The 27,625-nt window shown below is 42.6% G+C and overlaps 1 protein-coding gene across 1 annotated transcript in view; it reads right to left on the reverse strand.

Annotated features, from left to right (window-relative positions):
- The window catches only part of LOC135473922 (uncharacterized), a 107,509-nt gene that overhangs the window by 19,538 nt on the left and 60,346 nt on the right, over positions 1 to 27,625 (reverse strand). The window contains 29 exon segments of the mRNA XM_064753863.1: positions 4,062 to 4,265; positions 4,494 to 4,688; positions 5,141 to 5,316; positions 5,448 to 5,619; positions 6,113 to 6,264; positions 6,995 to 7,324; positions 7,612 to 7,679; positions 7,984 to 8,167; positions 8,513 to 8,661; positions 9,165 to 9,501; positions 10,046 to 10,178; positions 10,649 to 10,799; positions 11,159 to 12,170; positions 12,581 to 12,736; positions 14,016 to 14,275; positions 14,565 to 14,673; positions 15,753 to 16,079; positions 16,399 to 16,563; positions 17,165 to 17,308; positions 17,594 to 17,814; positions 18,326 to 18,546; positions 19,352 to 19,605; positions 23,192 to 23,212; positions 23,767 to 23,988; positions 25,002 to 25,193; positions 25,445 to 25,620; positions 26,023 to 26,194; positions 26,882 to 27,004; positions 27,427 to 27,591. Coding sequence (XP_064609933.1) covers positions 4,062 to 4,265; positions 4,494 to 4,688; positions 5,141 to 5,316; positions 5,448 to 5,619; positions 6,113 to 6,264; positions 6,995 to 7,324; positions 7,612 to 7,679; positions 7,984 to 8,167; positions 8,513 to 8,661; positions 9,165 to 9,501; positions 10,046 to 10,178; positions 10,649 to 10,799; positions 11,159 to 12,170; positions 12,581 to 12,736; positions 14,016 to 14,275; positions 14,565 to 14,673; positions 15,753 to 16,079; positions 16,399 to 16,563; positions 17,165 to 17,308; positions 17,594 to 17,814; positions 18,326 to 18,546; positions 19,352 to 19,605; positions 23,192 to 23,212; positions 23,767 to 23,988; positions 25,002 to 25,193; positions 25,445 to 25,620; positions 26,023 to 26,194; positions 26,882 to 27,004; positions 27,427 to 27,591 — 6,191 coding nt within the window.

Below are 27,625 nucleotides of genomic sequence, written 5' to 3' on the forward strand. Positions count from 1 at the left end.
TTTACTGTCTCACCCCTACTTCAGTCCCCTGTACCACACTTCACTGTCTCACCCATACTTCAGTCCCCTGTATCATACTTCACTGTCTCACCCCTACTTCAGTCCCCTGTATCACACTTCACTGTCTCACCCCTACTTCTGTCCCATGCATCATACTTCACTGTCTCACCCCTACTTCAGTCCCCTGTATCATACTTCACTGTCTCACCCCTACTTCTGTCCCCTGTATCACACTTCACTGTCTCACCCCTACTTCAGTCCCCTGTATCACACTTCACTGTCTCACCCCTACTTCAGTCCCCTGTATCATACTTTACTGTCTCACCCCTACTTCAGTCACCTGTATCATACTTTATTGTCTCACCACTACTTCAGTCCCCTGTATCACACTTTATTGTCTCACCACTACTTCAGTCCCCTGTATCACACTTCACTGTCTCACCACTACTTCAGTCCCCTGTATCATACTTCACTGTCTCACCCCTACTTCAGTCCCCTGTATCACACTTCACTGTCTCACGCCTACTTCTGTCCCATGCATCATACTTCACTGTCTCACCCCTACTTCAGTCCCCTGTATCACACTTCACTGTCTCACCCCTACTTCAGTCACCTGTATCATACTTTATTGTCTCACCACTACTTCAGTCCCCTGTATCACACTTCACTGTCTCACCACTACTTCAGTCCCCTGTATCACACTTCACTGTCTCACCCCTACTTCAGTCCCCTGTATCATACTTTATTGTCTCACCACTACTTCAGTCCCCTGTATCATACTTTACAGTCTCACCACTACTTCAGTCTCAAGCATCACACTGCACTGTCTCACCCCTACTTCAGTCCCCTGTATCACACTTCACTGTCTCACCCCTACTTCAGTCCCCTGTATCACACTGCACTGTCTCACCAATACTTCAGTCCCCTGTATCACACTTCACTGTCTCACCCCTACTTCAGTCCCATGTATCACACTTCACTGTCTCACCCCTACTTCAGTCCCCTGTATCATACTTTACTGTCTCACCACTACTTCAGTCCCCTGTATCATACTTTATTGTCTCACCCCTACTTCAGTCCCCTGTACCACACTTCACTGTCTCACCCCTACTTCAGTCCCCTGTATCATACTTTACTGTCTCACCCCTACTTCAGTCCCCTGTACCACACTTCACTGTCTCACCCCTACTTCAGTCCCCTGTATCAAACTTCACTGTCTCACCCCTACTTCAGTCCCCTGCATCACACTTCACTGTCTCACCCCTACTTCAGTCTCATGCATCACACTGCACTGTCTCACCACTACTTCAGTCCCCTGTACCACACTTCACTGTCTCACCCCTACTTCAGTCCCCTGTATCATACTTCACTGTCTCACCCCTACTTCAGTCCCCTGTATCATACTTTATTGTCTCACCACTACTTCAGTCCCCTGTATCATACTTTACAGTCTCACCACTACTTCAGTCTCATGCATCACACTGCACTGTCTCACCCCTACTTCAGTCCCCTGTATCACACTTCACTGTCTCACCCCTACTTCAGTCCCCTGTATCACACTGCACTGTCTCACCAATACTTCAGTCCCCTGTATCACACTTCACTGTCTCACCCCTACTTCAGTCCCATGTATCACACTTCACTGTCTCACCCCTACTTCAGTCACCTGTATCATACTTTACTGTCTCACCACTACTTCAGTCCCCTGTATCATACTTTATTGTCTCACCCCTACTTCAGTCCCCTGTACCACACTTCACTGTCTCACCCCTACTTCAGTCCCCTGTATCATACTTTACTGTCTCACCCCTACTTCAGTCCCCTGTCCCACACTTCACTGGCTCACCCCTACTTCAGTCCCCTGTATCATACTTCACTGTCTCACCCCTACTTCAGTCCCCTGCATCACACTTCACTGTCTCACCCCTACTTCAGTCTCATGCATCACACTGCACTGTCTCACCACTACTTCAGTCCCCTGTACCACACTTCACTGTCTCACCACTACTTCAGTCCCCTGTATCATACTTTACTGTCTCACCACTACTTCAGTCACCTGTATCATACTTTATTGTCTCACCACTACTTCAGTCCCCTGTATCACACTTTATTGTCTCACCACTACTTCAGTCCCCTGTATCACACTTCACTGTCTCACCACTACTTCAGTCCCCTGTATCATACTTCACTGTCTCATCCCTACTTCAGTCCCCTGTATCACACTTCACTGTCTCACCCCTACTTCAGTCCCCTGTATCATACTTTATTGTCTCACCACTACTTCAGTCCCCTGTATCATACTTTACTGTCTCACCACTACTTCAGTCTCATGCATCACACTGCACTGTCTCACCCCTACTTCAGTCACCTGTATCACACTTCACTGTCTCACCCCTACTTCAGTCCCCTGTATCACACTGCACTGTCTCACCCCTACTTCAGTCCCCTGTATCACACTTCACTGTCTCACCCCTACTTCAGTCCCATGTATCACACTTCACTGTCTCACCCCTACTTCAGTCCCCTGTATCATACTTTACTGTCTCACCCCTACTTCAGTCCCCTGTATCATACTTTATTGTCTCACCCCTACTTCAGTCCCCTGTACCACACTTCACTGTCTCACCCCTACTTCAGTCCCCTGTATCATACTTTACTGTCTCACCCCTACTTCAGTCCCCTGTATCACACTTCACTGTCTCACCCCTACTTCAGTCCCCTGTATCATACTTCACTGTCTCACCCCTACTTCAGTCCCCTGCATCACACTTCACTGTCTCACCCCTACTTCAGTCCCCTGTATCATACTTCACTGTCTCACCCCTACTTCAGTCCCCTGTATCACACTTCACTGTCTCACCACTACTTCAGTCCCCTGTATCATACTTCACTGTCTCACCCCTACTTCAGTCCCCTGTATCATACTTTACTGTCTCACCACTACTTCAGTCTCATGCATCACACTGCACTGTCTCACCACTACTTCAGTCCCCTGTATCACACTTCACTGTCTCACCCCTACTTCAGCCCCCTGTATCACATTTCACTGTCTCACCCCTACTTCAGTCCCCTGTATCATACTTCACTGTCTCACCCCTACTTCAGTCCCCTGTATCATACTTTACTGTCTCACCCCTACTTCAGTCCCCTGTATCATACTTCACTGTCTCACCCCTACTTCAGTCCCCTGTATCACACTTCACTGTCTCACCACTACTTCAGTCCCCTGTATCATACTTTACTGTCTCACCCCAACTTCAGTCCCCTGTATCACACTTTATTGTCTCACCCCTACTTCAGTCACCTGTACCACACTTCACTGTCTCACCCCTACTTCAGTCCCCTGTATCATACTTCACTGTCTCACCCCTACTTCTGTCCCATGCATCATACTTCACTGTCTCACCCCTACTTCAGTCCCCTGTATCACACTTCACTGTCTCACCCCTACTTCAGTCCCCTGTATCATACTTTATTGTCTCACCACTACTTCAGTCCCCTGTATCACACTTCACTGTCTCACCCCTACTTCAGTCCCCTGTATCACACTTCACTGTCTCACCCCTACTTCAGTCCCCTGTATCATACTTTATTGTCTCACCACTACTTCAGTCTCCTGTATCATACTTTACTGTCTCACCACTACTTCAGTCTCATGCATCACACTGCACTGTCTAACCACTACTTCAGTCCCCTGTATCACACTTCACTGTCTCAACCCTACTTCAGTCCCCTGTATCACACTTCACTGTCTCACCCCTACTTCAGTCTCCTGTATCATACTTCACTGTCTCACCCCTACTTCAGTCCCCTGTATCATACTTTACTGTCTCACCACTACTTCAGTCCCCTGTATCATACTTTACTGTCTCACCCCAACTTCAGTCCCTTGTATCATACTTTACTGTCTCACCCCTACTTTAGCCCCTCTTTCATGGTTTACTGTCTCACCTCTACTTCAGTTCCCTGCCTCATATTTTACTGTTTCACTCTCTACTCTAGCTTTCATGTCTCACCCATCCTACTTTAGCCCTCCTTCAGTTCATGTTTTACCATCTCACCTCTGCCTGTTCCTTCTCCTGCCTTTCTCTTAGCTTGTTCCGTCGTCTTGCCTTCCTCTCAGCCATCTTGTCCTTGAGTGCCCCCAGCTGATCAGCTCTCCTCTTCATCATCATCTTGTTCAGCTGGCTCTCCATCTCTGCCTGTTTGTCCAGTAGTTCTTGCAGGGTGGCATCATCCAGGGAGCCTTGCTGGCACAAACCCTCCTACAACAACAACCACAGATTACACAAACTGTCACAAAGCTCCTACAGGAACCTATTCACAGGGAGAGAATAACAGTGGAGAAGGGGAAGAACAGGTAATACAACATCACACAAGACAAATATATATAAAAAAAAAAAAAAAAAAAAAAAAAAACAACTGAGATACAAAAAATTTCTTAGTGGACACACAAAAAATGAAATCAGACACCAGAATGTCTACTTCCCTACCATTTGCTCTTTGACGCTCTGTGACATCTGACTTCTTTGCTCCTCAGACAACTTCAGATCTGTGTTCATCTCAGCATCTGCAAGACCAGCTTGCTCCTCTGACTTAGCGCCCCTTAACAGGAACTCCTCTGTCTTCAGTTTAACCTCTGCATTATCTTCACTTACTTTAGGGGGAGGCAACCCTATAGATTGAGCCTATGGGGATGAACAGGCCAGAAAATGAGATAAATTAAAAGCTTAATACAAAAAGAAAGCATGAATGATTTTAAATTGCACAGTGGAGAAACTATAATTGTAAATCTAAGGACAGTAATGTATATTCAGTACATTTTTAGCAAACAAAACACTAAAATAAAGTATTTATCAGATGAAAGACCATTAAACACTGTCCAGGAAAATAGTTTGACTGATTTTTGTAGAATGCTCTTTGTACTTGTAACATGTACTTCATGCTTGTGTGTTCTCTGCCTTCAAAATGGCAGAAGCACCGATGCAATTAATTATCACTTTAAAAAGTTCTCATCACATTTTAACAAGTATTAATAGAATTTCTCTTCAGGATCATACAATCCACAACCCCTTCACTTTACGAGATTTTATTATTTCATTATCATGATCAATAACTAGGCTTGCGACACTGTACACACCTCGCTGGTATGTTTATTCCTCAAAGCAGCCTCTTTATTCCTGCGTTTCTCAGCAAGCCTTTGCCTGAGCTCCTCCATCTGCCGTTGCCTCTCCTTGGTCTGTTTACCCAGGGTTGCCTCCAGATCCTCCTCATGCTGACTCAAAATCCTCCTCATCTCCTCCACAGACAGGTTCCCTACACAGCCACAGACAAATCAGAACATACACCATTACACCAGTGTAGCAATCTCTACTGTCAAACCTAGCCCTAGGCTTACGTACTGAAATGATGTTTGTATTAAACACAAAAATTGCCACAAAACTTACCTTGCATTTTTTCTGCCAAGTCTGAGGTCATTCTGTCTAAAAGTTGTCCCCTCTTGGTATCCTGTTCTTCCTCCAGTTTTTCAAGTGCCAGAGTTTCCTCCCCTGACAAATCTCTCTCGAGGCTAATCCTCTCTCCATTCTGTCGTCGCAGCAGCTCGCTATGAGTACCAGGCTTGAATAGCACAAACGAAAATGTTTCAAACACTGATTACACTATGTGAGAGAGTAATCTTTACACCTGCTTGTGAACCATGGTGAATCCTTATTCTCATCAAATCAGAATTTATTTGATTATAAAAACCATTCAGGGAAAACTACCGACAAGAAATAACCCTTAAATCATTTACACTATCACAGTGGAACTTACTTTAATTGAGAACACCCTAATCTCACTGCCAAGTAAACTGACCAAACACAAGTAGTGAGTAGTTGTAACCATTACAGAATCGATGGTGACAATGATGCTGCACATGAGAGCATAGGCATGAACACAGTTTTGACACTGAGCCATAGCACATCCCAGGCATCATATTTTTAAGCTACTGACAACTGACTAATCCTATGATAATGAACCTGCCAGATCTGACACCTGAACAGCAGCAAATCCCAGAAAGCATAAACTAAATATACACAGACAACAGACCAATTCTATGATAGTGACTGACCTTTAGGTTAGAGCCAGCTCTTCTCACATCCACATTTGTCACATTGCCTGACCGACTGACCATGGCTGGGTCTATCGGGATCTGACCAGAGTTGAGTCGGTCAATCAGGAGCTGTAGGGCCGCCATCAGCTCACCCTCACGGTCACTGCCACCTGGGGGGGCACACAAGGACATGAGCGACTGATGGGCAGGGCCACTGTGTGTATGTTAGTGGCAGGCTTAAAATGGCTTACTAAAGAAGACCCCATTGTCTTTATTATACATTTTGAAATGATGCTTTAGTGGAGTACCTTGTATAAAACACCAGGCTGGACACCTCACAATATCAGGGTTTACAGATGTAGGACTGCCAAGTTCTCAGCACCCAGCACAAAAGCTAGAAATTTTAGAGTTTTTGAATCGAGGATTAGGTTCCCTGTCTACATGTACATGGTTGTTATCACATCAAGTTAGTGGCCTCATTCACCCATGTTGGGGCCAAACGGGGGAAAGCTTGACTAGGTGTACAGGAAATGTTGTCATTCTATCTACATGATTTACATGTAGGCTTGTAACACACCAATCAGGGTTTGTATGGAGATAGAAATATCATACATAGCACTGCCAATTTTGGTGAGAATTCATATCTCACCCATGTGCTGTAAATCAACAAACTTTTCCTATATTTTTATCCAAGCGGTTCCTCTTGCTTAGTTTCATGGCATGAGTCTATCTGGAATCATTAAACTTCCTCTTTTCCAGCACTCTAAGGTTAACCACCCTATTCAGAGTAAATAATATGGGTGCATTTGCTTCACAGGTACCATGTTAAATATGTGTAAAATTTACAGAGTTCAATCCAATTACACAGAAATACTGATCCAGTACTACCGACAAGCATACCTGCAAACCTATACTGTTTGCTAATTCCGCCTGTGTTAATGTTGGCATTGACAATGGTTGCACCACTGCTATTGGCTCCCTGTAAGCCCTCCACAGTTCTCTCCCCTGATCCCAGTTGGCGTCGTTGCTCCAGCTCCTGCAGTTTTTCTGGGGTCATGTTCTCCAGAAGTCGCTTCAAGTCATCGTTCTGACGGCTGATCCTCTCGTAGAAACCAGCCAGGTCTTCCTGCTGACGGGCCAGCTGCGAGGCCAGGTGTAGGTTCTGATCCTCTAGTTTGTCATATAATACACGCACATTGAAATTCTCCAGTTCTTGCTCTCTTTTCCAGGCTGAAAGAGAATGTGTAAATTTTAGTTGTCAAGAAATTCTGAGCCAATGCAAATTTGTTGATTTACAAGAGCATAATTATTCCTGGAAGAGAATAAATGATGGCTCACAAAGGCCTTCTTTTACTGTCTTTCACTCACTGACACAAAAGCTCTTTTAAGATTTGTTAAAGTTTGTGTCTGTAAAATGTAAATGTTATCTGAACTCTAATCATTGCCAGTACTCTTCTACCAATGTTGCCATTTATGGCACGAGACATTTACTTTCAATATAAAGACTAAGCACAAACCCATAGATGCTGACAGGTCTCTCTCTGCTCCATCCCCGTCATAACGTGGTCCAAGGCTGTCAGATTTACTGCACAAACACAAGGAAAATATGAACCTTAAGTCAACATATACCATGTTTAAGGCCAAAATTGCTTTAAATAAACCTTTTTTAGAACATGGTCATCACCTAAACTGATGAAGACTATAAGCACACTGTCCATAATCTTCACTACTGAACTAAACATCTGAAATATCACATTTGTCATTCTGTTACAAAATGTTAAAATGTTTGGTTATTTCACCACACTGCCCCTTGTACACGTATATAAAATGAAAATTCCAACAGTATTCTGCAAACATGCAACAAACACAGTAGCAAACTGCAAACTTACACAGCTTTCTGGTCCCAGTGACTAATGTCATACCGCATGTAGGATGGTACAGGAGGTGGTGCCCCCAAACTGCGATATCGTGGCAACCAGTGCTTCATGGGATATATTCCAGCTTCTCGTGGACGCCAGACTATGACGGCAACCACCAGCAGTAAGACACAGGCTCCAAAGAATGCCATAAGCCCTGAAGTATGAAAAGATAATCTTAACACAAGTACGCATGAATGTCTCTTCAAATGAAAAAAAAAACAATTAGCATGTTATTCTTAAACACTACTGTAAATTATTGTCTCATGCACCTGGAGCGCAACAGATACATGTACGTGCTGGGAATACAAGAATTCTGAAAAAGTGTTACAATTTTTTCTTGTCCTTTTCTTATGCATGTTTGACAATAACTGCCAAAAATATTAATACTCATGATGTGTGTAAGCTGACCTGTAAAAAAATTCCTGTAAATGGAGAACAAAGTTTTCCACACAAAAACAGGCTACGTGTGTGCACTCATGTGGTCAGACCTCTGTCATACCTATCATGACACCCCAGTCTGGTTCCTGGTTCGTGGCGGCAGACTTGGTGACCGCGAAGCCTGCCAGGTTAGTGGGTGTGGCTGCTTGAACAGCTGCCTCGTCTGTGGGACAGGTAGAGCCTGTGGGCTGCACAGAGATGATCACCTGTCTGTAACACATATGCATCACATATACATATTAGAGCCGAGAGCCACACAAGGATGACCATGATAGCCAACTTCTATCTGGGACTGAAGACAGGTCTTCTTTATGCAAGGGTAAGCCACAACCACCGCTTGTGTTAAACACTATATTTCTCCTTCACGTCACTTCATACAATAATATACCATGGACAAGATCTGGCAAAACAATTTGCTATCAAAAGTCTGAAATCAAGGTTAAATAAAATTTTTATGCATTAAGTGACCTTTGTCAAAATCTCACATGTTCTTACATGTTACTTTTAACAGTGGGCCAATGTGCACAGATGGAGATCCCTTATTTACACCAAACCATCTTGATCCAAATTTATTGTTTTGAATGAATTCAGCATTAATCACTTCATAAGACCAGTCCCATGTGTTTTTATATACATTTATTTCTCAGTTTTCTGAATAAATCAGGAACTTTCTTCCAGTCTGCAGCAGTACACACATGCTCTTGAACACCCACCTGTCAGCATTCTGAGCATCCTTGAACACATAATTCCCGGCATCTGGGAAGACATGGGCGAAAGATGTAATGGTCATGTTGGTATTCTCTATATAAGTCTTCAGCTGGTTGAATGCTCCATAGTCAAACGAGGGGTTGCTGTTAAACAGATGGTCCTTCTGGTAGACAGGGTAGTGACTGTTTGTACGGTCAGTGGAGTCAATGGTCACTTTGAACAGAACCATGTCCTCTTCGGCCAGGCATATGATAGGGTTGGTGATCTCATTGTTGGGGACTGCAGTGGCCAGAAGACGACGGCGACTTACAGGGGCCACATCTGTCACATTCTCCAGGTCCGCTGGAAATATCAGTGATCGTTTTATTTTACTTACTTATTGGACTGTCTTTTTATGCCACATGGCTATACAAACATGTAGCTTGTAATACTTGACAGCAATAAGGTGGAGAAATCAATTGCACCACACAATGTTGCTTGACTAACATCCTATTATAAAGCTACAGCCAAGTATATTTAATACACTGATACAAATATGCGCACTCACTGGTCAAGGGATTTCTTCGTCCAGGTTATAAAATCAGAAGTAAACAATTGTACAACTTGTTTTTAAGAGGAAAATCATCAACATCTGACAGGGCACCATACAGCCTTACAGTGTTACAAACAGAGCTATGATAACTGATGCATAATATTACAGAAGCTATATCTGCTGAAATTTAAGAATTGAGGATTCTGGGAAAATTTCATAACCTTTTTATGTACTTACTTTAAATTGGAACAAATTATTCATCAACAACATTTAGCACTTGGTAGTGCCTCTACACAAAGCCATTAAGGTCATACAGACACAATTTACCTGCTACAAACTCATCTTTGTACTCACCAAATATGCCAGTGAGAGCCTCAGAGGTGTCCCTGTACAGAGATCCTGTGACTCGGTCAGGATAGAAGTTACACACCTGGGTGTTTTTCACACCTGTGGTGAATTCACTGGGGCCAATCACACCTGATACAGTCTGAGAAGAGAATAAGTCATGTATCATACAAGGTATTTCATGCAAGCTGACACCAAAACACTGAGATCCAACAACATACAAACTATTGCATTCCCCAACCTTACTACCCATTATATCAGGTCAAATTTCATACAAGTCTGCAGCAACCAAAAAGACTGCAGATATATACATTGTCACTTATGAGTGAAAAAAACAAGATGAACGTTAATACTTGCACATAGTAATTAACAGAAGCTACGAGGTAGGGCACTGACAATTTACCAGAATCTCACTTCTCGCTTAGTATTGGAAATTACTGAATCATTTTATCAGACATCTCTTATTCTAAAGTCAAAGAATGTAGAGTTCATAGTTACACAGGTGACCCAGCACCTGATTTTATGCTCAATGAAAACCAAAGCTTTATCATGCTGGAAAAACATAAAGAGGTTAATCCTCTCTCATGGATGTTTAAGTGTTAGTGTCCTCACCACCGTAGTTGTCACACCAGTCAGTGGGTGGGTCACTGTCATCTGGACTGTCCCATCCTCCAGTAACTGAGTGCCCAGCTTGGGCATGCTTGTCCGTCTGCACGTACGGTTACAGATCTCCTCTGCCGTCGTCACCACGTCACACACACACCTGATCAGTGACACGTACAGCATGACAATAATGTTACAGAGTTATTTAACACAATGTACAGAACTGTCACTGCAAATCTACATAACCAAATCTAAACATGAGGTAATTATGCTACATGTAATTCTGGCTTATTCCAGCTGTAATTCTAACAGGCCCCAGGGAAAACTTTTTTTTTACTCAACTCACAGTACAACAGCTCACCAAGAACGACTTTGTTGTCTAGTTTCATTAATACCATCATATCCCAGTTCCTTCTGGTAATCATTTTCTGCACCAGGCTAACCAGATTTTAAAGATGATAACTGCTTTCCTTATCTGACCTCTCAGGTGCCACAGCTTACAAGGTAGCCTGTACTTACATGCCATAGTCTATGTTGAGTACTCCTCCAGAGTCCACACAAGTCACGGAGCAGTCATAAGTGCTGGCGTCTACACACTCCCTGGTGGAGGAGATACGTGTCTGATAGATGCCACAGCGGGTGTCCACGATGGGCTGGCAGTCAATGTCACTATTCCCATCATCCTCCTTGATGTCGGCCTCATTGTAGTAGATGTGGCCAGAAAGACACTTACAGCTGCCATCTGACGGCTGGAAGGAGCGCAGACTGCCAAGACAGGTGCAGGTGGGGCTCCCCTCAGCAGAGGTGGACGAGGTCCCGCAGGGGCGACATGCCTTCTGCCCCAACAGGTCGTTGTAATAGCCTGCTGGGCAGAGGGCACAATCCCCATAGTTCTGAGCTCTGTACAGTTTCCCGTACATTCCCCTGGGGCAGGGCTGAGGCTGGGCTGATCCCAGAGGGCAGTAGGATCCAATAGGACAGGGGTTAGAGTCTCCGTGCCCAGTGCCAGCTGGGCAATAGTACCCAGCGGGACAGATCAAACATACCTCCCTTTCTGTGTGATTTCCATATGTTCCATTTGGGCAAATCTCACAGGACATGGAAATGTCATATCTCACCCCTGGATGGTCAATGGCCCGATACCCTAGAGGACATTTCAAAGTCATATTACTGCCCTCTGGGCAATACTCTGGGTAGTAGCAGGGTATTGGGGTGTCTGTGGCATTGGGACAGTAGTAACCCCCAGGGCAAATGGGGGGAATTCCGGTAATCCCCACACAATAGTGCCCTGAACGACAGTCTATTTCAAGTGATGCACCTGGAGGGCATTCATAGGTCTCCTGACAGGGTATGCCCTGGGTGTTAACAGTGTCGTTGGGGCAGTAGTACCCGGGGCGACACAGGGTACAGTTGAGGGGACCCTCTGCTCCGGGCACGTCCCTCATCCTGCCCGCAGGGCACAGCTGGGGCTCCTCCCCTTCATAGCAATAGTAACCAGACGGGCACAGCAGACCTGTGTAGTCCGCAATACCTGATGGGGGAGAAAAGAAAAACTTTTACAGTTTACTATGGGGACAAAATGACCTCTCCTGATGTACTGAACATCTACCAGATATTTAGACTTTGAATATGACTTCCCAGAACAGGAGCACACCTGTTATCCAATACCAGCATATGGGTGCAAAGAGCAACAAATCACACACAACACTTGTCTACTATAAACAACAGAGATATGGTTTAAAACAGTAGTCCGCTGTACACTCATAGACGTTGAGAAACATTGTACAAGACAACAAATTTTAATGGCAATACATAAAAATAAAATATGTCTTTGATAAGACAGGAATACATTTTTAAAGCCTAATTTTAGAAATTGTGATATAAAACCCACAATGCCATTTTGAGTGTAAAGACATCAAAGTTCTGGTTGTCCCTACTGACCTGTGTAGTTACACCAGTACCCCGCGGGGCAGGGGTGACAGTCTGTGAGGGTAGCTGCCCCATCCACATCCCGGTAGGTCAGGCGAGGACAGGGCGTGGTGCCGTTGCCTTCAAGGCAGTAGAACCCGGGGGGACAAGAGACAGGGTCAGCGGTGCCTAACATGGTACATAGGACATGAAGTTTAGTACAAGAACACTGATCACTTTAAATACAGAGATGAACATGTAGTTGAAGATCAGCATCAATAGGGAAATTATACATATTCCAATATACATGTAGGTGAGTGGTAAATCTATATATCTAGTAAAAATAAGCATTTTTACCTAAACAGTGTGTGTCACAATATCTGCATAAAAATCAGAACAAAAACAGAATTTAATGATGCTGACAATTACCAGATGCTTATGTAAAACTCAAAATTTTACATTGAATGTACATGTATATTTATAACTGATCAGTGATTGTCTGAGTAACAGCCTGATAATTGATTCCTTGTGTAACAGCCTGATCAATAATTGCTTGTGTAACAGCTGGATCAATGATTCCTTGAGTAACAGCTGGATCAATGATTGCTTGTGTAACAGCCTGATCAATGATTGCTTGTGTAACAGCCAGATCAATGATTGCTTGTGTAACAGCCTGATCAATGATCCCTTGAGTAACAGCCGGATCAATGATTGCTTGTGTAACAGCCTGATCAATGATTCCTTGTGTAACAGCCCGATCAATGATTGCTTGAGTAGCAGCTGCATCAATGATTCCTTGAGTAACAGCCGGATCAATGATTCCTTGAGTAACAGCCTGATCAATAATTGCTTGAGTAACAGCCAGATCAATGATTGCTTGAGTAACAGCCTGATCAATGACTGCTTGAGTAACAGCCTGATCAATGATTGCTTGAGTAACAGCCTGATCAATGATTGCTTGAGTAACAGCCGCATCAATGATTGCTAGAGTAATGAATCCAGGACAAAAACCCTGGCGAATAAAAGCCCCACGGACAAAAACTCCATCTGACAAAAACCCTGGCAGTTGTCTTATTCAACTAATAAAATATGTCGGGCAGTCCACAAAACATTAAATATTTGTTAACGAGGGTTACATATAGTGTGACATCGTTTGCCATATAAAAACTTGCCATCAAAACGTATCCTGTCGGGCACTCAGGTTCAACAGCATTCTTCTCATAAACTCTGTACACGTTTTCAAAATAATTTTGAACGAGTAAGAAGGGCTTCTATTGTAAACATATATTAAAATCTGAAACATTACATCAGGTAGAAAGTTTCAATTTTTCTCACAGAACCTATCAACGATTGGCTTCAACAGGCTTTTGTTCACCGGGGTTTTTGTCCACGAGGCTTTTGTCCGCGGGTTTTTTGTCCGCTGGGGCTTTTGTCCATCCCACTTGAGCAACAGTCTGACTGTACCAACCTTCTGAGCAGACAAAGCCCGCAGGACAGGGATCACAGTCTGCCTCCTGTCTAGCCCCGTCAGTCAATCTGTACGTGTCCTCAGGGCAGGGGATGGGGACAGGAGTGCCCTCGAGGCAGTAGCTACCACGGGGACAGAGTCCAGCACAGATAGTGTCAGGGGGACAGGTGAAGGATGGGGTGGGGCCACTAGGTGTGTAATCATCAGAACCAGCCTGGCAGTAAAACCCAGCTGAGCAGTCACCTGCTATCTGGCCATACCTGTACAAGATAGTAAAGTTATCACAATACTGGCAATTACATGCGAAAAACAGCAGTCCAACAGCCAAGTCAGGTTACGACTGCCTATAAACATATATATATGCATGTTTTTATGAGATGATTTTTTCTTCTCTTTCACAAAAATTTATCACTTTCCAAATACATGCCATCTTCCATCATACTGTAAATTATAAATACAAAACTGATTAAATTAAAACAAATAATATATAAGTGACCAGGTGTATGTTCAAGTTTATTTGGAGACAAATAAGTGCATTTATTTACTCACCGACAAAAACTACCTGACACACAAGGGAGACAATCGGAGGCTGCCTCCAGCATTGTCATGTTGTCATAGGTGAATGTTCCATTAGGACAGGCTATTGGATACTTGGTAGCTGTGGAGAAGGCAATGTTTTCACAGATCAGAAATGAAAAGCTATCACCTGGCACAGTGGATCAGCACAGAATGAACATTGACTGTACAAAATCCACAACACCTCTCTACAAAGGAGCAAGTCTTACAGCACAACTATATGTACATCCACCCACAGTCAAAGTATTTATCTTTTTATTGAATTTTAGTGTTGCTGAGTTTCCAGGAAACACACCCCTTTTTCAAATAATTCCATAATGCAATACAGATAGCATATTTTCAAAGGCTAATTACCTTTTACTGATGGTCATGGTAGTGTAAGCATGTGTACCTCTTTTAACAGAACTCAGTACTGTACTCACCATATGACATGAGTGGTGTTTCACATGGTAGTGTAAGCACACGACCTCTTTAACAGGGCTCAGTATGGTACTCACCATGTGAAATGTGTGGTGTTTCACATGGTAATGTAAGCACACGACCTCTTTAACAGGGCTCAGTATGGTACTCACCATGTGACATGTGTGGTGTTTCACATGGTAGTGTAAGCACACGACCTCTTTAACAGGGCTCAGTATGGTACTCACCATGTGACATGTGTGGTGTTTCACATGGTATTGTAAGCACACGACCTCTTTAACAGGGCTCAGTACCGTACTCACCATATGACATGTGGTGCTTCACATACTTAGATGTTACCTGTTACTATCAATTATTTGACCATAGTCAACACAGTAACTTCTACTGGATGAGCTCAATCTTTTACTTACATGGATTCATCTGTATTTTGTTTTAAGTTTTTGCTCTACATTTAATTTACCAGTATACACATTTATATGTATACTGCGTCACCTCAACGAAATCACTCTCCTGATGACAGTAAAATTATTTGTGTGCATAAACAACAATTTCAGTCAACCTATTTTGACACAGTATCACAGTTCTCCGCTTGTAAGAACCACTGATTATGAAGATTCAGGTTTTGCATTAACTTGTCTTGATTAAGTATTAGATTTATTTTGTCTAATATTAAGGAAAACCTTTATTAACTATTAGATTGTCAGTTTTCACCAACTGATCCATGAAGACTCCTTTCCTTACCTGGAGGGCAGTAGTGGTAGGGTACACAGGGCTGAGGGTCAGGTATCAGAGAACTCTGACAATAATAGCCTGCGGGGCACGGATCACAGCTGGACTGGCCCTGGTTGGGCTGACTTTCTCCCGCCGGACACGGCACTGGAACGGCCGATCCCTCAGGACAGTAGTACCCCGGGGGACACTCCAGGCCTGTGGGGGTGGCAGAGGCTGTCTGGTTGTCAGCGGGACAGTAGTAACCAGCAGAGCACAGGCCAGATGGCTCTGTTAGACCAGGACTAGCACAGTAATAACCAGCCGTGCAAGGGGAACAGTCTGCTAGTGAGGCACCACCTACAACCAAGGGAGACAACTGTAAGATAAGCTTTCCTTAAATAATTTTAGAACTATAAACCAAGACATGAAACTGGTAATTCACTGCCACAACAAAAGTCACATTGTGAAGTGTATGAATATGCAAAAACAGTTTTCATACTTGATACAAAGAAATAAAAACCTTGCATATATTGAAATACTTTGTGTAAATGAAACATAAAGCAATCAAAAAATTAACTCAAGCTTTCAAGGGGCCCTCTTTGTTCTTGTGCTACATGTAGACAGCAGCATACTGTTATGCCAGAATTGAGTCCAGTATGAATCAACATACGCTCACCTGTAAAGTTACGTAGGGTTCCCACAGGGCAGGGTATCCTGATGGCTGTGCCGGAGGGGCAGTAGAAACCCCCAGGACAGAGGCCATTATCTGGGTAGTTTACTGAGGGAGAAGGGGCTCGGCTGGCAGCACCACCCTGGCAGTAATATCCAGCCTCACAGTCACCTGTAACAAGTGTGCAGAAAAAATATTAGAGCCAGTAAAACAACCAGACAGCAAAACAGCCTAGAGCAAACCAGTGGATGCTGAATACATGTAAGGCTGTAAATACTCAATCAAGACTCATTTATTTATTGAACTGAATGGTGTTTCATTCCAAAACAGTATTCAAGAATATATTCACTTATACAGTTGGAGGAAACCATGCAGAGCCTGGGTGGTAACCATTTGCAAGTTGCAATAAAGAGTTAAGAGCTGTGTGTTGAGAGCTCCGAAAAGTATAACTACAATAAAGGTGTTATTAACTGCAGAACAATTTAACCAGAACCTTTTAATTCTGTGCGTGGGCCATTGAACCGACACTGGTAATAATAATGTGAACAGGGTAGACATCAATAACATGACAATAGTATAGAGGTACATGTAAGACATACAGAGTGATATGTACATTCAAGGAAGGAAGGAAAAACAAATTATTGAAGATGGTAACATTTACATATGATTTCATTCCTTGCATTATAGTAACATGTCTTTTTAAAACAATCTAAAAACTCATCTTTAACAGTACACTTTGGAATCTGCTTCTGACAAGTGCTAAATAGTGTACCTGAGGGATAGCTGTTGCCCACTCCTTCACAGTACATTCCTGCGGTACAGTCTGTACACTGAGGCTCCGCCTCCAGACCTGTGATGTTGTTGAAAGTACCCGCAGGGCAGGGTACAGGGGAAGAGTCATATGGACAGTAATAACCTGAAAGACACAGGAACGTGTTTGACACATGAAACAGACTTACAGGTAAATTAGGTAAAACTCTGTGTAGAGAAAATTGTCAGGTTTGAAACTGTTTGGTGGGTTCTGGGTTTACTGTTAGGTTTTCTGCTCTTCATCCATCCATAAATTTGACTGTGCAATAGTCTATAGTCTAATTCATAGTGAAAAACCCAGCTATTGAAACAACCAGATGTATAGAACCAGCCTCCTTCCCAAAGAGGTGATAAAACACTATGTGTACCACACTTTTGTTCAGTAGCATACCTGTTTTGCAGCTATCTGGAGTAGTCATATTTGCATCTAGGCACATGTATCCAGCAGGGCATGTAGTGCAGTTGGATTGGCCAATGTTTGGCTGATAGGTTCCAATTGGACAGCCTGTCTCTATGAGAGCCCCTTCCCCACAGTAAAAGCCAGCAGGGCAGGGGTAGCCTTCAGCAGGATCTGTGGGTGTAGGGGTCGTGCTACCTCCTGTACACACATACCTGTGAGGAGGGAAACAATAAGATTCACTAATACAAGTTGTGAATTATCACAATATACCATGTTTATCATTTCAAACACATCATCCCTGAAGTTAACAATTATGATATCCAAATCTGGCGAAGAAAATCAAATACAAGTCAAAATACACACTCATCTACACACAGGAGCATCATAAACAAATACATATCTTGCTAGCATACATGCCATGGAAACCAAACGCAGCAATCTACTATCTTCACATCTATATGTTTGACCAATAACATTATAGACAGGGAGACATTATATACATGTGATTTATTACCAAACTAATACTACTGTGCATTTATACCTTAATATGTGAGTTAATGTACGCTCTTTAATAAACCTTGCTGTATTTTACTTTACGTTTAAACTCTTCGTCAACATGAATTCTATATGAGTCACATAGTTTCTTTTTGAAGCAGGACACTCTAAATACTACTTGGGACAATTCACTGCCAGTAAATAACGAAACCATAAGGCAGTGCTTACCCTGAATCACAGAGGGGTGGTTCAGTCACATTGGTGAAGGCCTGGATGTTACAATAGCGCCCTGGTGGGCAAGGCTCACACTCTGCCTCACTGGCTACCTCTCTTTGGGTGGAGAAGGTGCCTATAGGGCATGGTCGTGGGTAGCTGGTGCCATTGGGGCAGAAATGGCCAACGGGGCATCTGTCATTCCCGGTGAATGTGATGTTATTGGCATGGTCAACCTGATACATTGAACAACCATCAATTTATTATATTACATGTTTTCAACATAAACAAATCAAACAGTATACATGGTGCATGTTTCTAATTTAACTAATGAACAAAAAACAAGTACCACAATACTGTACATAAGTTTTGAGAATCATTCAACAAGATCCACACAGGTAGTCATCTCTTGTATTTTGATATTTCATTTACTTAATGCTTTAAGATTAGCATCCATTTTAACAGCCAATGACTTTTGTCTAAGCAGATAATGCCTTATGTTTGAACAGCCATCACGGCCGAGTGTGAACAGTCAGTGACAGCTGAGTGTACACAGGAAATCATGCCTGAGTGTGAACAGTCAGTAACTGTTGAGTGTACACAGTCAATCATGCCTGAGTGTGAACAGTCAGTAACTGTTGAGTGTACACAGTCAATCATGCCTGAGTGTGAACAGTCAGTAACTGTTGAGTGTACACAGTCAATCATGCCTGAGTGTGAACAGTCAGTAACTATTGAGTGTACACAGTCAATCATGCCTGAGTGTGAACAGTCAGTAACTGTTGAGTGTACACAGTCAATCATGCCTGAGTGTGAACAGTCAGTAACTGTTGAGTGTACACAGTCAATCATGGTTGAGGGTGAACAGTCAGTGACGGTTGAGTGTACACAGGTAATCATGCCTGAGTGTGAACAGTCAGTAACTGTTGAGTGTACACAATCAATCATGGCTGAGGGTGAACAGTCAGTGACTGTTGAGTATAAACAATCAATCACTAACTATTATAAACAGACATTACTCAGACATTTGTTCTTATTTACCTGGTCATCCACAGGGGTTGGAGAGCGGGCTCCTCCTGTACAGTAGAAGCCAGCATAGCACTCTCCTGAGGGCTGGGACAATCCATCCTCTGCACAGAAGGATCCAGCAGGGCAAGGCACACAGTCATCCAGGCTGCTATAATATTGATTGGGTCCGTAGGATCCTGGTGGGCAGGGGTTGGCATAAGCCAGTGCTGTCCCCTCTGGGCAGTAATATCCAGCAGGGCAAGGTGTGGGGATAGACACCGAATTACCTGTGAAAATACACAAATAATGAGACAAATCCTCAGGTAATTCTACAAAATACAACCCCACTTGCCATGATGCAGTCTGTTATAGTGATAAAAACTTCACACTGTCACACTTATCTTCATTAGTGCACATACTAACCTTTAAACATACATTAATTTATGTTATGCTGGACTAATATTACTTTGGTCACGTATGTGGTTAGCTACATGTAAAACCATCAGATCTCCATACATGCAAGTATGTGAGACATTTGCGTATAAATCACAGCTGATATAGCAAGGGGTTGATTGACTTGTGACCTCTTCAGGCATCAGCTGAATGAAATGGCATCATGCATGAGCATGTAGCTAATGTCGTTAACAACGAAATAATAATGTAGGTCACACAATCAAAGTTATGAATAAACTTCACTTTAGTTCAACTAAAAGTTTCAGTTTAGAAAACCATCAGGGAACACAGGAAAAATAAAAACAATTAGAGATCACTACAAATTAACCAACATGAATGGTCATACAGACACGATATATTGTCATGAAAGTTACAGATTATTGTTTATTATAAGAGTTAACTTAAATTTAAATAAATCTTTATTCAAGTTATATACCTTGATTGTGTTAGCCCTGAGACTTGAGGTCTACTGTCTGTCAGTATTATACAGTTAAGCACTGAATCAGTGTTGTCCAGTTTGTTAGTCTTAATCACAGGTATCAGTGTTGTGCAGTGTATCAGTGTTGTGCATTTTGTCAGTGAAGTGCCATTTGTCAGTGATATGCAGTTTGTCAGTGACGTGCAGTTTGTCAGTGATGTGCCATTTTTTTAGTGACGTGCCATTTGTCAGTGATGTGCCATTTTTTCAGTGACGTGCCATTTGTCAGTGACGTGCAGCTTGTCAGTGTTGTGCAGTTTGTCAGTGATGTGCCATTTGTCTGTGTTGTGCAGTTTGTCAGTGACGTGCCATTCGTCAGTGTTGTGTGATTTGTCAGTGATGTGCCATTTGTCAGTGTTGTGTAATTTGTCAGTGATGTGTCATTTGTCCGTGTTGTGCAGTTTGTCAGTGACGTGCCATTCGTCAGTGTTGTGTAATTTGTCAGTGATGTGCCATTTGTCAGTGTTGTGTAATTTGTCAGTGATGTGCCATTTGTCAGTGTTGTGTAATTTGTCAGTGATGTGCCATTTGTCCGTGTTGTGCAGTTTGTCAGTGACGTGCCATTCGTCAGTGTGGTGTAATTTGTCAGTGATGTGCCATTTGTCAGTGTTGTGTAATTTGTCAGTGATGTGTCATTTGTCCGTGTTGTGCAGTTTGTCAGTGATGTGCCATTTGTCAGTGACGTGCCATTTTTTCAGTGACATGCAGCTTGTCAGTGTTGTGCAGTTTGTCAGTGATGTGCCATTCGTCAGTGTTGTGCAGTTTGTCAGTGACATGCCATTTGTCAGTGTTGTGCAGTTTGTCAGTGATGTGCCATTTGTCAGTGTTGTGTAATTTGTCAGTGATGTGCCATTCGTCAGTGTTGTGCAGTTTGTCAGTGATGTGCCATTTGTCCGTGTTGTGCAGTTTGTCAGTGACGTGCCATTCGTCAGTGTTGTGTAATTTGTCAGTGATGTGCCATTTGTCAGTGTCGTGTAATTTGTCAGTGATGTGCCATTTGTCCGTGTTGTGCAGTTTGTCAGTGACGTGCCATTCGTCAGTGTTGTGTAATTTGTCAGTGATGTGCCATTTGTCAGTGTTGTGTAATTTGTCAGTGATGTGTCATTTGTCCGTGTTGTGCAGTTTGTCAGTGATGTGCCATTTGTCAGTGACGTGCCATTTTTTCAGTGACATGCAGCTTGTCAGTGTTGTGCAGTTTGTCAGTGATGTGCCATTTCTCCGTGTTGTGCAGTTTGTCAGTGATGTGCCATTTGTCCGTGTTGTGCAGTTTGTCAGTGACATGCCATTTGTCAGTGTTGTGCAGTTTGTCAGTGATGTGCCATTTGTCAGTGTTGTGTAATTTGTCAGTGATGTGCCATTTGTCCGTGTTGTGCAGTTTGTCAGTGATGTGCCATTTGTCAGTGACGTGCCATTTTTTCAGTGACATGCAGCTTGTCAGTGTTGTGCAGTTTGTCAGTGACATGCCATTTGTCGGTGTTGTGTAATTTGTCAGTGATGTGCCATTTGTCAGTGTTGTGCAGTTTGTCAGTGACGTGCAGTTTGTCAGTGTTGTGTAATTTGTCAGTGATGTGCCATTTGTCAGTGTTGTGTAATTTGTCAGTGATGTGCGATCTGTCAGTGTTGTGCAGTTTGTCAGTGATGTGCCATTTGTCAGTGTTGTGTAATTTGTCAGTGATGTGCCATTTGTCCGTGTTGTGTAATTTGTCAGTGATGTGCCATTTGTCAGTGTTGTGTAATTTGTCAGTGTTGTGTAATATGTCAGTTACGTGCCATTTGTCAGTGTTGTGTAATTTGTCAGTGATGTGCCATTTGTCAGTGTTGTGTAATTTGTCAGTGATGTGCCATTTGTCAGTGTTGTGCAGTTTGTCAGTGACGTGCCATTTGTCAGTGTTGTGTAATTTGTCAGTGATGTGCCATTTGTCAGTGTTGTGTAATTTGTCAGTGATGTGCCATTTTTCAGTGTTGTGTAATTTGTCAGTGATGTGCCATTTGTCAGTGTTGTGTAATTTGTCAGTGATGTGCCATTTGTCAGTGTTGTGTAATTTGTCAGTGTTGTGTAATATGTCAGTGACGTGCCATTTGTCAGTGTTGTGTAATTTGTCAGTGATGTGCCATTTGTCAGTGTTGTGTACTTTGTCAGTGATGTGCCATTCGTCAGTGTTGTGCAGTTTGTCAGTGACATGCCATTTGTCAGTGTTGTGCAGTTGGTCAGTGACATGCCATTTGTCAGTGTTGTGTAATTTGTCAGTGATGTGCCATTTGTCCGTGTTGTGCAGTTTGTCAGTGACGTGCAATTTGTCAGTGTTGTGTAATTTGTCAGTGATGTGCCATTTGTCAGTGTTGTGTAATATGTCAGTGACGTGCCATTTGTCAGTGTTGTGTAATTTGTCAGTGATGTGCCATTTTTCAGTGTTGTGTAATTTGTCAGTGACGTGCCAATCGTCAGTGTTGTGTAATTTGTCAGTGATGTGCCATCTGTCAGTGTTGTGTAATTTGTCAGTGATGTGCCATTTGTCAGTGTTGTGTAATTTGTCAGTGACGTGCCATTTGTCAAGTGTTGTGTAATTTGTCAGTGACGTGCCATTCGTCAGTGTTGTGCAGTTTGTCAGTGACATGCCATTTGTCAGTGTTGTGCAGTTTGTCAGTGACATGCCATTTGTCAGTGTTGTGTAATTTGTCAGTGACGTGCCATTTGTCAAGTGTTGTGTAATTTGTCAGTGATGTGCAGTTTGGTAACCATTCTGTATGTTAGTAATATCCACACTGTCACACTGTTTGTGTTACAAAACCAATGTGCATAGTAAATTTTGAGCAACACAGTCATCAAAGGAAAAGCAGTGCATAGATTTAAGTGCATTACGGTTGAATAAGGGTAAGAGTGCGAGTGAATGTGCACCAAACAACAGGAGTGGCTGAAGTTTCTGTAATAATAAAAAGTTTACCATGAACAATTGTACTGTTTCCTACAAGACAGAAATAAATATGTCATTTTTACAGTCCTTGAATGTTTGCATAGCTTCTGACTACACTCGATGAAACTTTCTAAAACTAGTCCTTATGCCGAAAAGGCCCAGCTCACGCAGGGACCAATTCCACCTAGCCAGTTATGACTTTGGCAAAAACCTTGAATACAAAGCTTTTCCTGCTGCTGAGAGAAACAATGCTTGAAAACCAGAGCATATTTCTTTCTCCCACTCATGGAAACCTGAAGAAATGAGATTTGTCACAATGGTTAAACTGGCGGAATGAACTGGAAAACTACAATTGGGTGTGGCTAGGAAGTGATGACGTAATGGTATGACAAATGGGTATTCCATATATCTACCCCGCTGTAAGTCAGAACACTGCTCTCAGCAGAAACAGATGGACAGCTCTTATTCTAGACATCTGCTTCACCTCAAGTAAAATGGATAAATGTACCATGAAAATGCATAACACTGGGTCTTTAAAGTGTCAAACTATAGTCCTGATCTTCATGGGCCTTGGCCCTGAGGTGAGGTTTCCCCAGACTACTCACCTGAAGTGGGGTTACAGTAATAGCCAGCCGGACAGACGAGGCAGTCGCTCTGACCCTCATTAGGCTGGTATGTCCCATTGACACAGATCTCTGGCAGGGCTGACCCCAGTGGACAGAAGTGACCGGTCCAGCAGAGGTGCTCTGCGGGAGAGGAACTGTTCTGACCACCAGGGCAGTAGTAACCTGGGTCACAGTCGCCATCTGGCAACACATTACCATCACCTGAAAAGGAAAGGGCATGCAGATGACATGATAAGCTTGGAGGTTGACACAATCTGCTTGTTTTGGCTGCAGTCTTCAGTTTGGAGCTTCACTGAATCAAATCAGGGGCCAATTCCACAAAGCTATTTCTGACTTAAGTCAAAATTTAAAACCTCTTTAGAATGCTTAGTTTTTGATACTGTAAGTTGAAATTTGAACTTTCTTACGATAATATTGATTTCATTTCTAAAACTGAACGATAAGCTTTAAGATCGTATTTCAAATTCTGACTTAAGTCAAAACTGGCTTTGTGGAATTGGCCACAGATTTAAAATAACTTGTCTTTGAATTCATTTTATTTATTTATTTATTTGATTGGTGTTTTACGCCGTACTCAAGAATATTTCACTTACACGACGGCGGCCAGCATTATGGTGGGTGGAAACCGGGCACAGCCCGGGGGAAACCCACGACCATCCACAGGTTGCTGGCAGACCTTCCCACTTACGGCCGGAGAGGAAGCCAGTATGAGCTGGACTTGAACTCACAGCGACCGCATTGGTGAGAGGCTCCTGGGTCATTACGCTGCGATAGCGCGCTAACCGACTGAGCCACGGAGGCCCCCTCTTTGAATTCAGTCTGTTCAAATGCACCTTTATTATCGGTATTATATCAATTGTTTTTTTAAAGCTGTACAAAAGCAGATTGAACTTTAAGGATGGCAAATACATAGAACACACTGCATTTTCCCAGGTACCAGACAAACTACAGCTGCAACAGTTGCAATGCTTTAGCCAAACAAGGCAACAAAGATATGATTTCAATCATGGTTAGGAAACTTTTTCAAACGTTGAACCCAGCCAAGAATTGTGTGACTTCTCTTTTCATCCTTTGTTAATTATTACAGTATCAGTTTTCTTGCTTTGGCAGCCAAGAATAGTGAGATCACAGTTATTAACCTGTGTTAAATGTATTCCAGTTATTTCACTTTATTCTAGGAATATTCCAGCCTCTTTCATTACCAGTTATCTTACCTTGACAGTACATGCCTGCTGTACAATCCAAGCAGTCAGCCAGGTCATTGTTTCCCTCGTTACTGGAGAAGGTACCAGCAGGACAGGTTAGCGGGACACCTGTGCCTGAGGGGCAATAGCTACCCATGGGGCAGATGTACTGGTTAGGGGCCTCACTTGTGTGGTTACAGTACCAACCAGCAAGACAATCACCTACAGTCAAATATGATATCATCATAAAATACATTACATTACTGCACGGACAACCAACAACCAACCAGCAGTTATTTCACAGAAACCAAAGCATGACACATACACATGTACATGAAGATGGAGAGACTAACCTAAATTATTACCCTTCACTTATTGCAAGAAAGGCATTTTATTGTATAAGAACATGTGCAAAGTTAACAGTTCTCCAAAAATCAGGTCAATCTTGAGCCTGTAACAGACTGTTCATTCACCTGTGGGTAAAGGTAGCCCAGATGTAGCACAGTACTTCCCACCATCACAGGGCACAGGATGGACAGAGCCCTGGGGGCAGTAGTGACCAGCTGGACACACACCTCCAGTGGTCATCTCATATGCAGGACAAACACATTCCCAGGTCGGAGTACAGGTCACATTTGACAGCAAATCTCTGGAAAATCAAAAATCAAAATCTGCAAATGTTCAACAATCATCTACATATGCCGTCGAACTATAAAAACTGATCGAACTACCATCAGTGGGCTTTTGTCTAGTGAAATTATGGCCTCCACTCAAAAGTTCAATATCTTAGTCTACAAGTACATCATTAATAGAGCTTGACATTTTTGATACAATATAGCGGACATACAATATTTAAAAATTTAATAAGAAGTCTGGTTTTGTAACAAACAGTGCACGTTATACCATTAAAAAGAAGCTTTTCTTGTAAAACTGTAAATAAAAGAGGGATTCTATAGGACAAAATATCAAGATTTTCATGAAAAGATCATCATCTTAAGGTGGGCCAGCATGAACACTATGCATGTTGTCAATGAAAGTTTTTCCTCCTCACATGGTAGTTCCGTTTGATGTCAGCAGCATGCCCGGGTCATAGGGGCGCTGCTGGAATGAGCCTCCTGCACAGAAAAATCCAGCATCGCACAGCCCATCAGGTACAGTGTTGGCCAAACCATTACAGTAGTAACCTGGGGTACACACCTCACAGCTGCTGTCATTGAGGGCACCTGCCAAGTCAAGGGAGGTAAATCAGTCAAGACCACGTAAATTCAGACACAGACACTGATGCAGACTTGTATACATGTATGATAAGCACCATTAAATGATAAATGTCCCCTAAACTAACCACTATATCAACCTAGTCAAGTTAATGACAAAAATTCTGTAGCTAAGGTGATTCTAAAAGATTCAAGCAAAAGGAAACAAATGATTTCCAGTGTTGAAGTAGTTTAAGCAGAACTGTACGCTGAAGACATTTTTTTGGAAGTATATAATTCCATCGGAACAAATTCATGCACCAGTCCATTTTGTGAATTTTTTTCTGACATCATAATAAAATTAGGGTCTGACAGCAACCTGCAGATGGTCGTGGGTTTCGTCTGGGCTCTGTCTGGTTTCCTCCCACCATAATGCTGGCCACAATCGTATAAGTCAAATATTCTTCAGTACGGGTGCAAAACACCAATTAAATAAATAAATACATAAAAAAATTAGTCTTTTTCTCACATTTCACATCTCAGGTAACAATTTCAGAGAGCTTATTCAAGCAATTAGGTGTATAAACTACCTAGCTGACAACTCACTATCATTCATACTGATTAAAACAATTATAGTGAATGCCAGCTATCAAGGTTTCTTCTCATTAGAATGTTAAATGTATGACTTACAAGAAAAAGGTAAATCAGGATTCTTACCTGTGTTGTTGTTGTAGGTCCCCTTTAAACACGGATACTGGGTGTCAAACTCTGTCCCCTCTGGGCAGTAGTGACCAGTAGGACAAGGGAGGGGAATAGCTGTGGCATTGAGGCAGTAGTAGCCTGCGGGTTGGGAATGGCAAGTAAAGGGGTGTAAATTCCAGATATTTCAACCATATATTACTGAACAACTGTGAACTTAAGACCTAAATAGCAAATGAGGCTATAAGAAAGCTGACAACACACTGTAAAGAACTTTCTCTCAGGTGATTTCAAACTTTAACTACATAATCCATACACAATTTGGACTTTATTTTATAGGCTTCCTACTGATTTATGTTGCAAAGTTGATCAAGATGATAATTGGTTCCCTAAATAATAGAAAATTTTTAAATTTCTATTACATAAAAAATTTAAACTCCTACATTTACACTACTGTTGGTTACTTCTTAAAATCAATTATTACAAATTTCATTAGCGAGTATGTCACAAAAAACTAGATTTTCCATCTTCAATTATGTCTGCTTTGAGACAGTAGAGCTTACCAGGTGGGCAGGCCAGACAGGCAGGGTTCTGAGGGGTTGGAGTGTAGGTGCCAGCCAGACAGGGGATAGGGTAGCTGGAGCCCTCAGGGCACTCACTTCCAGCAGGGCACTCATCACCACTCCCTGTGTGGGGCACACTTGAGGATGGGGTAGGTACACTCACACCTGGTAACACATGGGCATGACTGACTGACTGTTT

This window comes from Liolophura sinensis, chromosome 8, assembly GCF_032854445.1.
Source record: "Liolophura sinensis isolate JHLJ2023 chromosome 8, CUHK_Ljap_v2, whole genome shotgun sequence".
Taxonomy (NCBI): Eukaryota; Metazoa; Mollusca; class Polyplacophora; order Chitonida; family Chitonidae; genus Liolophura; species Liolophura sinensis.